General features: G+C 54.2%; 5 protein-coding genes across 5 annotated transcripts; 3 read left to right on the forward strand and 2 right to left on the reverse strand.

Moving 5' to 3' along the window:
• Positions 1–154: 154 nt before the first annotated feature.
• C8A04DRAFT_11139 (major facilitator superfamily domain-containing protein) lies at positions 155–1,765 on the forward strand (the record flags this gene model as incomplete). Its single annotated transcript, XM_062776850.1, has 1 exon — positions 155–1,765. The coding sequence occupies one exon, from the start codon at positions 155–157 to the stop codon at positions 1,763–1,765; it is 1,611 nt and encodes a 536-aa protein (XP_062638290.1).
• An 873-nt stretch (positions 1,766–2,638) lies between these two features.
• Positions 2,639–3,890, forward strand: C8A04DRAFT_27419 (uncharacterized protein; the record flags this gene model as incomplete). The annotated part of the gene is made up of 2 exons (XM_062780291.1): positions 2,639–3,260; positions 3,391–3,890. The coding sequence occupies 2 exons, from the start codon at positions 2,639–2,641 to the stop codon at positions 3,888–3,890; spliced, it is 1,122 nt and encodes a 373-aa protein (XP_062638291.1).
• A 609-nt stretch (positions 3,891–4,499) lies between these two features.
• On the reverse strand, positions 4,500–5,303 carry C8A04DRAFT_36275 (uncharacterized protein; the record flags this gene model as incomplete). The annotated part of the gene is made up of 1 exon (XM_062783465.1): positions 4,500–5,303. The coding sequence occupies one exon, from the start codon at positions 5,301–5,303 to the stop codon at positions 4,500–4,502; it is 804 nt and encodes a 267-aa protein (XP_062638292.1).
• Positions 5,304–5,522: 219 nt separating this feature from the next.
• Positions 5,523–7,374, forward strand: C8A04DRAFT_27421 (uncharacterized protein; the record flags this gene model as incomplete). Its single annotated transcript, XM_062780292.1, has 3 exons — positions 5,523–5,539; positions 6,498–6,505; positions 6,563–7,374. 3 exons carry the CDS (start codon positions 5,523–5,525, stop codon positions 7,372–7,374), a joined length of 837 nt encoding a protein of 278 aa, XP_062638293.1.
• A 459-nt stretch (positions 7,375–7,833) lies between these two features.
• On the reverse strand, positions 7,834–8,641 carry C8A04DRAFT_36276 (uncharacterized protein; the record flags this gene model as incomplete). The annotated part of the gene is made up of 2 exons (XM_062783466.1): positions 7,834–8,223; positions 8,462–8,641. 2 exons carry the CDS (start codon positions 8,639–8,641, stop codon positions 7,834–7,836), a joined length of 570 nt encoding a protein of 189 aa, XP_062638294.1.
• Between the last annotated feature and the right edge of the window lie 4,599 nt (positions 8,642–13,240).

Genomic DNA, 13,240 nt, shown 5'->3' on the forward strand with positions numbered 1-13,240 from the left:
ACTAGTGTCTCCGTACAGAGACCAGGAGACGATACAGACGGAAGTCTATATATGTTGCCGAGTTGAGACGCAATGGTGTTGTGCCTGTGTCATTCTTGATTTGTTTTTTTTGTTTCTTCATTCTTTTATTTTCACAAAGAGTTGAAATTCGAAGATGAGAGACCGACGCGACGGCCGCAATGGCAACACCAACGCCGATGACATCGTCAAAGCCGTCACCGAGCAAACCCGCCTTCTTTCCGGCGGCGACGCAGCCCTCCACAACGAAGGCGCGGAATACGGCGCTCTCGCTGACGCGGCCGCGAGCACCAGCGCGGCCATCAACGGCAACAATGGCGCCGGCGACAACCCCAAAGACAAACCACTGCCCGTGTGGCAGATTGTGGTGCTCTGCTACGCCCGCTGGATCGAGCCCGTGGCCTTCTTCTCCATCTTCCCCTACGTCAACCAGATGGCGCAGGAGAACGGCAAGCTGGCCGACGCCGACGTCGGGTTCTACAGCGGCCTGATCGAGTCGCTGTTCTCGCTCACCCAGATGTTCGTCATGGTCGCTTGGGGCCGCGCCGCCGACCGCTTCGGTCGCAAGCCGGTGTTGGTCTTTTCCTTGCTTGGCGTCTCCTGCGCTACGGCTTTATTTGGCATGGCCACGACGATCTGGCAGATGGTTTTGTTTCGGTGTCTTGCGGGTGTGTTTGCGGGGACGATTGTTACCATCCGGACGATGATCTCGGAGCACAGCACGTCCAAGACGCAGGCACGCGCGTTTAGCTGGTTTGCGTTTGCCGGGAATCTGGGGATCTTGTTTGGGCCGTTGATGGGCGGCGCCTTGACCAACCCTGCTCGACAGTATCCCGCCTTGTTTGGCGGGATCCAGTTCCTGCTGGACTACCCCTATGCCCTCCCGAGTTTTGCCGTTGGCCTCGTCGGTCTCTCGGCCGTGGTCGTGACGGCCCTCTTTGTCGAGGAGACACTGCCAAAACCTTCCCCTACCAGCAGCGTTGCTGCAGGAGGATCTCACAGCGAGGAGGAATCCGCAGCACCACCCAAACCCCCCAAAACCCACACGATCTACTCCCTCCTCAAAACCCCCGGCGTCCCCATCGTGCTCTACACCTACGGCCACATCATGCTCCTCGCCCACTCCTACACCGCCATCGTGCCCGTCTTCTGGTTCACCAAGATCGAGCTAGGCGGCTTCGGCTTCACCCCCCTCCAAATCTCCCTCATGCTCGCCGTCAACGGGTTCGCCCAAGCCACCTGGATCCTCCTCGTCTTCCCACCCATGCACGCCCGCTGGGGCACCAACACCGTCCTCCGCGCCTGCGCCATCGGCTACCCCGTTTTCTTCGTCCTCTTCCCCGCCTTCAACACCGTTCTCCGCCTCGGCACCCCGGCCGCGGTCACGTTCTTCTGGATCACCGCGCCGGTAGCGCTGGCTATTGGATCGGGGATCAGCATGTCGTTTACGGCGATCCAGCTGGCGCTTAATGATGTTTCGCCGTCGCCGCTGACGCTGGGGACGTTGAATGCGCTGGCGTTGGCGTTGACGAGTGGGTTGAGGGCGTTTTCGCCGGCGTTGTTTGCGAGTTTGTTTGCGGTGGGCGCGAGGACGCAGTGGTTGTGGGGGTATGCGATTTGGGTGTTGATGTTTGGGATTGGATTGGGGTTTGTGGTGGTGAGTCGGTTCATGCCGGATTATGAGGAGTTGAGGAGGAGGAGGGAGGAGGAGGAGAATGAGGTTGACAACGAGAATGAGGAGAGTTGATAGAGGTAGTCGGTGGATATTGGTATATCAATAGTTTGGGAGTTTTGAGCGGGGTTATAAAACATAGAGCCTTGGATATAGATACTGGTTCTTGTTTGGTTTATATCTACACTATTAACTTGCTTCGACATGTTTGTTTCCAACTTGTTTGCTTCCTTTTCGGTACTCCTAACTATCCGTATGTATGTACATACATAGTATGTGCTAACAAACTTTGGCCGGTCTCAGGGTTAGGGTCCAACTCACTCTCTTTCCCCTGTCATCCGTTTCAGACCCCAGCCTCCTGCCGAGCCAAACCCCAGCCTCCCCCAATCCCAACCCCTGACCAAAAAAAACAGGGGTCCAGCTTCGGAAACACAGCTGAGCTCCCCAGCCTCATGAATTTCAGCGGTGAACTTGCCGGGGGAAGAAGGCTGCGACAAACTTGTCTTGTTCCGAAAATCCCCTCTTTCTTTTCTTCATCCTTTGATGTTTTGCATGTCGTGACTGCGTGCATAACGTTATTTTGCGTAAGCAAGCAAGGAAGCAAGGTTTCTCCGACGTGGAAGAGGATTACCCTGTTCTTAGGCGACGCGTTGTCTTGTCGCTTCTTTCGCTCGTTTTTTTGAGGCTTTGTATTTCTGTACGGTGGCGCATTGCCACGACAACAACGACAGCAACGCAAGGCTTGACCACAACTTGTCTAAACTGCGACATTCACTCCTTCATTTTCGGCCAACCGACCCCTCACAGCTTTCTCCTCAACTGACAGCACCGGCGCATAATCTCATCTCAAGAAAAGCAACCGAAATAGCAAAACAACAACTGGACAACATTCCTACCCAACAACCCAACAACCCAACAATCCCATAACCAGCCATCCAACCCGCCAAAATGGGCCTCATAGACGACGCAGCCTCCGCCATATCCGCCCGCACCTCCCAATCCCAATCCCACTCCAAACGCTCCAAATCCCACCGCAGCAGCCGCCACCACGTCAAAGACCGTTCCCGCAGCAACTCACGCTCCCCTTCGAGACACCATCGCTCCTCTCGCTCCCATGTAGGAAGTACCCACAGCCACAGTCGCGGGGTGGTGGTTGGGGATGGGTATTTTGAGAGGGAACCTCACCGGGAGTCGCACCGTGACCGGGAGGGGCATCGGGAGAGAGAACGCAGTCGACACCGCAGTCGCAGCCGCGGCGGTGCCAGCATCATAGGCGCAGCAGGTGTAGGCGGCACCCTAAGCGGCATCGCGGCATCAATCTTTGGCGGCGGGGGTGATGACGACGATGATATCGATGGGCTGGCGTATCATGATGATGGTCGGGGGTCGCATCGCCGGCCGAGTTATGAGAGACGGGGGAGTGAGAGGGAGAGGGAACGGTCGCGGGGAGGGGGTGAATGGGAGAGGGAGAGGGAGCGTGGTGGTGGTGGTGGTGGTGGAGATTGGGAGGAGAGTGTGAGGGGGTTTTTTACCATGCCGAGTGTGTCGAGGGGGTTTTTTAGTAATTTTGGTATGTCCCCTTTTCTTCTATCCCCTTCTCCCACTATACTTCCCTCACTATATTTCCACTTCCCCTATCCCCCTTCTTCATCACCATCTTAGTCCCCCCCCTCCCATCCAGTTTGCTAATAATACACCAGGAGGCAAACCCCGCCACTCAACCTCCTCCCACCGGCGTCCCCGCCCGGGCTTCATCTCCCGCCTCATCCGCAAACTCCGCCGTCTCTTCCGCGACCTCCTCTACTACGCCAAGCGGCACCCCATGAAAGTCTTCGCCCTAGTCCTCATGCCCCTCATCACAGGTGGCGCCCTCACGGCCTTACTCGCCCGTCTCGGACTGCGCCTCCCGCCCATGCTGGAACGCGCACTGCATACTCTGGCGCGTATGGCGGGTGCGGGTGCGGGGGCCGGGGCGGTGGGTGAGTCGCTTGGGTTGGTGGGTGAGGCGGTTAGGATGGTTAGTAATGCTACCGCGGGTGGTGGTGTTGGGGCGGCGAGGGCGAGTGTGGAGAGGGGACGGGATGGGGGGATGAGGTGGGAGAGGAGGAGTTTGGAGAGGGATTTTGATGGGTTGGGGTATGGGAGTGGGAGTGGAGAGTGGGGGGATGGGTTGAAGAAGGTTGTTAAGATGTTTTCGTGAGGGGTGATCGTTTAATGTGGCATGATTGATATATGGATGGACATGAAGAGATGAGAGACGATGATGTTATGTGAGTATGTGGACGGTGGTGGACGGTGGTGGCAAGTCTGTTTGTGCGGCGTTGGGGTTAGCTTTGAGTATACCATGTTGTTGATGCTCTTCTTTGGCCGCGTGTTGATATGATGGACGCCGGTGTGTCGTTTCAACGTGGCTGTGGAGGCAGGTTTGTTTGTCAATGTCACGCGAGACACTCCAACATCAAAAGCTGCTTTAGTTATTTTTTCATTATTACATCTATTACATGCTCGCTACAGCTCTGTTCGTTGTTCGCTGTTCGCTGTTCGCTGCGAAGCCTGTTGCCCCAGTCTAGTAAACCCATTGGAACCCTTAATCGCCGAATGCTTCCTGTCGCTGGACCGACTCCCGGTCAATATTCCTCCGTACGCCAACCCAAGACCATGTCCCAACCGACAACGCCAACAAAAGAACCCAAAGGAGCAGAATCAACGAAGCCGAGTCACCAGCAACGCCCGTTCAATCAGTCCGTCCCATTCTCCTCCTCGCACGCCAGAAATAATCCCATGCCTCGGTAGCACCACCGTCAAGTTCCTACTTGTCGCTAGCGTCACTGCCAAACCCACCCTCAGCCAACGCCTTCGATACCACCTCCGCCAATCCCTCTCCCTCCTCTGCCGACGGCACCAAACCAGCCAAATGCCCAAAAACATCCGGGACCTGACGATGAGACCAAGCCTCCTCCGTCTCCAAAATACGCCCGCACACTTTCTTCATCTGATAGCGCACCGCAAGCCAGAGCTCATTGGCGCAGCCCGGCGCGGCGACAATCTGCCGGATGGGCATGTCCGACAGGACGAGAGTGTCCGGTCGCGTGATCGGGGTCGGGGTTCCCGGCTCTCCCTTCGGGACGAGGACGTGCACCGACCGGAGGGCTGGGAAGATGGTCCAGAGACGGACGAGGGCTTCGTGACGCGGGTGGGGGCCGAGGTACTGCAGGTCGACGGCGATGTTCTTGACGACGGCCTTGTTGTAGAAGCCGATGGTTGGGACGGTGACGGTTTGAGGTGAGGCTGGGCGCTGGCTGCGGAAGAGGTGGTTGTCCTTGTGGAGGTAGAAGATGTCACGGCCGGGATCGACCCAGGTCAGGTGCCGGTTGAAGCGGTGGCGTGTCTTGCAGCGGAGGTAGAACTCGCGGGAGAGTTTGCAGGCGAGGGCGAGGCCTTTGTTGATCGGCTCGGAAAATATCATTTCGTCGCCTTTGATCTCTGTGAAGATGATTTGCGGGGGGGCGACTGCGGCTTTGAAAACGGCGGCTTGGAGCTCGTAGGGGAACACGGCGAGACTGAGTTCGTCTGGGTTGTCCCAGCTCGTCCCGGGGGCTCGTTTTCTTATCATCTTGGAGGTTGAAAATGAGTCTCACGTGTTGATACAGCAACAAGGTGAGAATCGTGTAAAGGCAAAGAGGTAGGTGAGGTAGACTGGTTCGGTGTGAAGATTTCAGCGAACCGGGAAGGACCAGAGTTAGGATGCGGAGCGGTGACCGTCAATGAAAGTCTCCATATGAACGGGGGAAGCCGGAATATATAGTGTCGTAGGAATTTTTGATCAGGTTCAATGACGCTCGGTATTGCGTAGGTGTCCGTGACCGGCATGTGTTCGGTTCTGTTGCTCGGAATAGGCGGTTGAGAGGTGAGTCAGAACGCCTGCAAAGCCATTCGTGCGCTGGCGAGCTCGGATGGTGAGTTGGCAACGTGTTGGAGAATTTGTATGAAAGAATGAGGACATTGCCCAAATGTTGTGGTTGGACAAAATGCTGGTGTCGAAAAAAGGAAGCGACAGAAAAGAACCCCGCGAACCGTGTTCTAGGCGTGGGGTGAAAAGCTTAGGCCCCATGCATCCCCCACGCGCCAAAGACCGGGGAACAGCAGCCTCATACAAGTGAATCCGGCCCGGGCTGTGGTACCGTATGTATCTAATGATGAGCTTTGAGCCTCGGGGTATCCGTTAGATATTAATGCACTCTGAGACTCTGTTTATGTCAGGCGTACAAACACACGTTGTCACGATCTACATGTCCTGATCGAATTCCATGCGCCCAGACCTTACCACCCCAGACCATGCAGGAGGACCGCACGTTGCATCTGATTCGACAAAGCCCGTCCGGATTTCCAGAAGCAGGGCTGTTTGCACGGCGCACAAACGACGTCATCGACCCTGCTCCTTTTGACTCTCAATCCCATTATGTATTGCACAACACAATAGCCGGGATAAGCTAGACTCGGGAAACCAAATACCAGACTCTAACCAAGAAGCCGGACTCTGTCGAGACTAGTTTTTCCTACATATTGGCGAAGCCCCATCCAGTATTCCAGAGGTTCATCTCATCTCCATCGTCTGATCATCAACAGGACGATCTATGCACAACGGGCTGCAACGGTTTCGACGTTACTTGAGTCGTCATAATTTCTCTTTAGACTGAGTCGGCTCTGGCCGTATTTACACTATTTTTAAATATATCAACAAACTACGAATATACCTTTTTATTTTTTTTTTATTTTCCCCTCACTACACAACATCCACCATATCCAGCACCATCAGTACGTCCACATCTTCCTCTTCCTCTTCTGTATAGAGCACCAACTAACCCCCCCCAGTGTCCCACCACCGCAGCCACCACCACAAAAAGTACCTCTACCTCAGCAACCCCCCCCAACCAGGCCTCGTCGAAGTCCGCCGCAGAATCACCACAGTTGTCCCCCCTCCACCTCCACCTCCTCCGGCTCCCATCATCCTCCGTCCTCTCACACCCCCAGCTCCCGTCCTCGCCCTCCCTGCACCACCTCCCCGACCACGCCCAGAAGAAGAAGAAGAAGACGACGACACAATAGACGTCATAGCAGTCGACGTCGACCCAACCCAAAAAAAGAAACCCAAGCACAGAAAGAAGCACCGTTCCCGATCCCGTTCCCGCTCGAGCTCCCACTCCCGTGGCAACGACACCGAAGTCATAATCGAGCGCGAGCGCCTCATCCCCTACCCCGTCCCCGTCCGCATCCCAGTCCCAGTCCCCACCCGCCCTCCCACCCCGGAAGTCAAAGTCGAAACATACCGGTACGTTGACAGTCTACCAGCACGAGACCGGGAACGGGAACGGGAGCGGGAACGGGAGTACCATCCCAGGCCTCGCGTGCCTAGTCCCCCGCCTGTATCAGCATCTCCTCTACCGGAAAGGAGGGTTTCGGTGAGGATTGAGGAGAGATGGGAGGATGAGGGGGGTTCCGAGAGCAGGTCTGAAGGCGGTGGGTATGGGGGGTATGGGAGGTATGGTGCTAAGAGAGGGGAATATCGTGGGAGTGGTGGGAGAGTGAGTGACTATGGGAGTGGTGGGTATGATAGGGGTTATGATAGGGGTTATGATAGGGAGTATGAGAGGGGTGGATACAGTGGAAGGGGGTATGGAAAGTGATGATCATCTTTGCGACGTACATCCCACGGTATAAAATAGTGGTTTGTTTTTGTAATAGTAATAATTTCTGCGTGGCACAAGTATAATAATTGCCTTGAAAATATTACCGCCGCCTGTAATGAGTTGAGATATCTTTGGGTAGAAAGGAATTATGACTCACGGACACTCAGGCTTTTGCGGTTCAGTGTTAACACAATACCAACTTGTCTCTTGAATGACTACTACGTGAAGTAAGGGTGAAACCCCCATATTCTCTGAAAAACAGCAAAGTAAAAATCCCAAGGATAACTCAAGCATTAATCATTCCTCCAGAAAGACAAAATGCCTGCTGGTATGCCTATTCCTGATCACGCCCGCACCCACCGACACATAAGTCTGCTTTCAGTGTTCGTAGCTTGGACAGAAACAACAGCCAGTCCACAAGTCCCTCGATCTCATGCCCTGGCCCTCTGATCCCATTCACGATCGATCGGCCCCGATGGCCTTGGCGAATCGTGCTCCAACCGCAAAGTCGCGGACAAAGTCTTCAAACGCCCCCCATCCCATCAACCTCTCCTTCAGCTTGTCTCCGGCGTCGTAGATGACCTTGAGCATCTTGGCGTTCCACTCCTGCTTCTCCATAAAAAGCGCCGCATCCAGGAACGACATCAAATGTTGAATCTCCTCCCCGTCAGCCTCGGCCGCCGCAGGGCCGCAGTGCCAGCAACGATGCTTGCTGAGAGCCAAGACGTGGTCGGTTAGACCCTCGAAATTGGATATCATCGCGCGTTTGAGCCCACCAAGCTCAAAGGTATAGGCAAGGAAATAGTATCGGGCATAGGAGTAGAACGAAGGTTTGTCCTCCCAGAGCTGGTTCGGGAGGCCTAGTTTGGGGTGGTGAGGGTTAGTAAGTTGATAGGGGGCCAGGCGGGAGTGTTCCGTATCAAAGGGGGGTTGTCCTACTATTCGAATGAAAGTACTGCAAAAGCGACGCAAAAACGATCGGGCGAGCGGTGTCTGAGTGCCGAGGGCCGATGACGACGGGGTATCCCTAAACCATGGCATGAATACTGGAACAGAAGCCGTCAATGAACCTGGTTTGGCTTACCGGCTCGGTGTTGGCAATGGCGGCCTCCATCCAAGAAAAGTGAGCGGTGACCACCTCCTCCCTGACCTTCCAGGAGTAACCCTCGAACTCGAGCGTCAAGTCCCCATTTGGGTCGCCCTTCCACGCCTCGTCCGTCCATAAGATGGGCTGCTGGTTAATGGGTGCAGAGCTCGAAGACATCGCGGCTGCTCTCGTTCCCAGGAAGATAACTAAGTCAGGAGAAGATAATCGATAGGCAGTGGTATAGCCGCTAGTAACTGTGTCGGTTGTTGTTCATGTTAGAAAGTAAAAATACGCCGGCGCTCCCGGGGGCTACATATCCTATCGCTGTGTGCTCAGATCCCTGGTTACGTCAGGAAGGGGCAATGCTGCATTGCTGTTGCTTGCGTTTCCCGAAGAGGTAGTTCTGAGGCTGTACTTTCCAAAACGCCACGAGTGAAATCAAGATCACAACGGGAGAAAAAAAAGAAAAGACAAAAAGCTCACCACCAAGCACTATCCCCGTCCGGAGGCATAGAGGTTGGCGGTTACGAAAAACCGGTGTTTTTCCTCGCTGACCTGGGGATCGAACCCAGAGCCATTTCGATTTACGACGGTAGTGGCGTGGTCGCAGCTCCTCCCAATACCGCTGAGCTAAACCAGTGTTTGACCTTCAATTGGGAGGAGGCGATGGCAGGAGCAGTGAGAAGGGGACTCATATACCCAGGGCGGAGGGAAGGTGCGATTGTGCCCGCTTCCCTTTGAAGGTGTGGACGAAAAGGCAACTACGATCCATATCACCGTCACAGCTCGGATAACGGGCCATGAGCGGATACTTACCCTAAAGAAACTCTCCCTCAAGTGTTTGGGTGGTTTACATAGTAACTACTGTCATGGGAAAAGTGATGAGAACTCCCGTCGGGATTTTGTGGCTCAGGGGAGAGATGATAACCAGGTTGAAGTCACCAGCAATAGTGACCAACAACGACACTTGTACACCTTGTATTTGAAACTGCTTCTATCCTATTCACCGACTTTTATGTCCGATCTAGATAACTCGCTTGGTCTAACGTGATGCCTTGATCAATATATCATCGGTTGAGTCGAGCCGTAAGTGAGAGCCTGGGTCCAGAGGGTATTTTCTGACTACGATTGTTTACTCTTGTTTCCCATCACCCACTTCCACAACGCGAAAGACAACCGCGTCGAAGCATACCACCGACGCGCGCCATGGCTTATAACTAGAATGAGTATTTCTTCCCGTCCGGTCCCATTATGAAACCGCCTCGAAACCGGGTCAAATCAGCAGGCCTCGTTTCAGATGCCCGCTAGCGCCGACGGGAGCACTTACACCTCCATCGGTACCAACCAGCCGCCGCCTTTCAATTTGTTTATTTACTTCCATACTTCCTGCTTTCTTTCCCCTTCGGGAAAAAAGGTGGGAAGTGAGTAAAGCGTCTGATCTCTTGATGGAAAGGTGCAGGTACCTCCGTAACCTTCATTAACCAGCGCTAAGAGCATGCGGACCATTCCTACTGAAACAACACACAGCCCAGTTCACCTGGAAAGCTAGTGACAGGAACGACGACGTTTGATCCCCCTACTTTACTTTACCCTTGCCCCTTCCCCCGCCTGCAATGAAGCTTAATGTTGGTTGTGCAACCCCAAAGGTCTGGCCTCGCTTCGCCTCGCTACGCCGTAATGAACTTTGCTCTTTGTGGTTATACTTCGTCGAGCCTACCGCGATTAACGTAGCAACACTAGCCTGCAGCTCCCGCTTGATGAGCAGTGCAGTTAGCTCGTCGCGTGAGGAGGCTACACAAGATCTCCAACGGCGAGATCCAGAACGCGGGGAAATGGGTGTGCACCGACTTAGCTTCGAGGCACGGTTGGGGCCAAGACGAGGACAAGGACAAGGGGCTCGGATTGACGAAGATTGATGAACCCCTTCCCCGGATCGTTGTTTCGGGCCCGTGCCTTTTCCAAGCGGGAAGGTAACTATTGTCTCGTCCTCCGGGCAAGATAGTTATGTCAGATTGACTTTTAAGGCAATTTTGGTGAGTTGGATTAATAGGCTTCGTAGACAACGAACCGACAGGGCTGTTGTTGATTGTTGACTTCATGTCCGGGCGGTTGGATTAAAGGGAGACCTCCCCCAAACCGCGAGGGGCCGTGTTTTGTGACCGTCAGCTCCCTCCCTCTCCGGCCGGCCGGTGGTTGTTTCATGTGAGCAGTTGCCAAACGCGAACAACTGTGAGATGGGCCGTTGCGGAAACACCCGTTTTTCTGTATGTAGGACATTCTTGTTGCTCCTTCTTACGTTGTTCTGGAATTAAGGTTATTCATCCCCACGGGATGCCCGTTCTCCCGCGTGACGATTGACGGTACAAAAGATGGTCGAGTATTACAGACCGATGATTGCAGGGCCCGCTGAGAACACTAGAATTCGGACGACAACGCCATGGCAAAATGATTTCCAAGTCAAACACGTTGTATGTGTATGGCCTGGATGTTTACCATCCGGGGAGTACACTAGGTCTTGACCTTTCTTTTCTGGAGGCGCAAAGCTATAAAAAGTGCGGAGACAGCGGGTTGTGTGTCGTGTATCGTGTGTCGCGTGAGGTGTCGTGAGAATCCCTCAAAACTTGAAACCGCAACGCGATGACCCTGAAAATCGCTTGCGTCAACCGCTTCTCGGCACCCGGGAGGACGGGACTGCTGCAGTGGTGGACGTTGGGTGGAACCGAGTTCGGAGCCGGAGCCGAAACGGCCCCACAGGGGTATGGAAGTCAGCCGTCGGGTGTTTGCGCTCGTTGGTGACCTCGGCAACATTTGTGGGACGGGGTTTTTCTCTTATTATCTGAGCCGTTGGGGGTTTGTTGGCCATGTGTGTACATAGTAGTGGGCGTTGAAGAGGCCGTCCCGTGACCACTTACTCGGTCAGGTCACTGCTGGTGTTCGGCCGCGGTCGGGAGATTTTCAGGGGCAACGCGGCCGCAACACGCAACCCAATCAGCAGACGGATCAGGTGTTTTCGCCCACACAAGCATGGGCGTGGAGCTCTGTCCCTTTTTCTTGAACGATGACTTGCATTGGCAAAAGCTTTGGCGCTTCGGTTCTTTGGATCCGTCTTTTCAGCCAGGCACGGGGCCCAATCAAGTCCAGGAACTGGCCATCGCACTGGAATTTCGATGCTGCATGGCAAGCCACCACTCTCATGCCTTTCCATGCTTCATGATGGAGGGCAAGCTTCACAGGCTGGGAGGATCCTTGGAGGAAACCTGTCGGGACTATCAATCTCGGGGGATACGAGTAATTAACCTTATCCAAGGTGAGAGACATCTCTCCGCCATCACACCGCTCTTTGCTCTGCGCCCGTCGGCTCGGGTTTCCTCGAGCCCCGTCCTGTTGCAGGTGGCGATGTGTGGTGGTAAGGAGGGCACGGAGGGGGAGGGACGAGCTGTGGCTCAATTGGTGGCTTGCCCACGTGAAGGTTTGGGTATGGTGGCGCCCTCATTTCGGCTCCGGCAGTTGTGGATCAAAAGAGCACAGTGGCCCGGGACGCTTTCGGAAATTGATGATAAATGGGCTATACTTGGAACTTGTTCGCACTTAAGTTAACTATCCCTTGATGAGCAGAGGGTCCGATGCGGACTCGGACCGGTCGGTAGTCTTAAAATTCGGACGAAAGGGGTGACGTGGTCGGACCTTGATTCTGAGGTTTGACAGACTACCCGATTTCAAGGATCCCCTGAGGGCGACTTGTCCTCGACCGAGACCCGGCATGCTGGTTTGGTCGTGCTCACAGAAGGGGGCGCTGCTGCGGGTTCCTGCATTTGCATCTGCTCTTCTGCGGCTAACGATCAGGAGGGGTTTAAATTATTTCCCGGCACTGCTGGCCCGTGTCCCTGCAGCAAACCCTCAACCGGAGGAATTGCAGCGGCCGGTTTGACGCGAACTGCAAACCCCTGCATGAAGCCATCGCGCAAGAAGCCGGGGGGCAGGGCGGATCGTGGGGGGCTGTGGTCCATGCCTCCATGAGACAAGTGGTAACGTTCACGTTGTTCCCCCGCAATTGAGCAGAGGCCATGTTCAGAAACATGGTCTTTCGTTGGCCGCTGAGGAGAAACATGGGGAATGTTGATTGAGGCTGCTGCAACCCCTGCACCTCACAAGATAAACGTGAATTTGCTTTGCTTTTTTTCCCCGCCGCAATTTGTTGTTAGGTGACACTTTCCCCCAGAAACTCCGTAATTGAGCAGTTTGTTGTTGATCGTTGACTGTTCCTGACGAGGTGCATTTGTCGAGAGAAATCTTGACAGGGAGGTACCGGAATGACGCGCTTCCATACCTCGGTGTTTTTTCTGTCGTTGTGGTAATAATAGATAGGTTCAATTTATGCTTCATTTCCTCTGCATCGGCCTTCATACATAGTACGAGGAACACCACTAGGTGGACGGGTTTGATGCCATAATACATACCTAGTATTACTTTGTACATACCGATCCTGACATCTTGGATGTTGAAAAAAGGGCCATGGACCCGGCTTCGACCCAGATCTTGGCTGGCCGTTGGAGGTCGGGTAATATCAAGACTCTACCATTTGCAACGGCAACTTGTTTCAGAAACCTGGTTTTGTGCCCGGGCGGGAGGTATAATTCGGATCAGGATATCTTTGGAAATTGCGAGGAGAGACGACCTTGTTTCTGGAAGCTCCAGAGCGAAATATTAGAGTTTAAGGAAAAATTATGGGGTCGTATGCTTGTTTAGAATGCAAGCCGTTGAAATCGGGAATTGAAA

This window comes from Dichotomopilus funicola, assembly GCF_033296635.1.
Source record: "Dichotomopilus funicola strain CBS 141.50 unplaced genomic scaffold C8A04scaffold_20, whole genome shotgun sequence".
NCBI lineage: Eukaryota > Fungi > Ascomycota > Sordariomycetes > Sordariales > Chaetomiaceae > Dichotomopilus > Dichotomopilus funicola.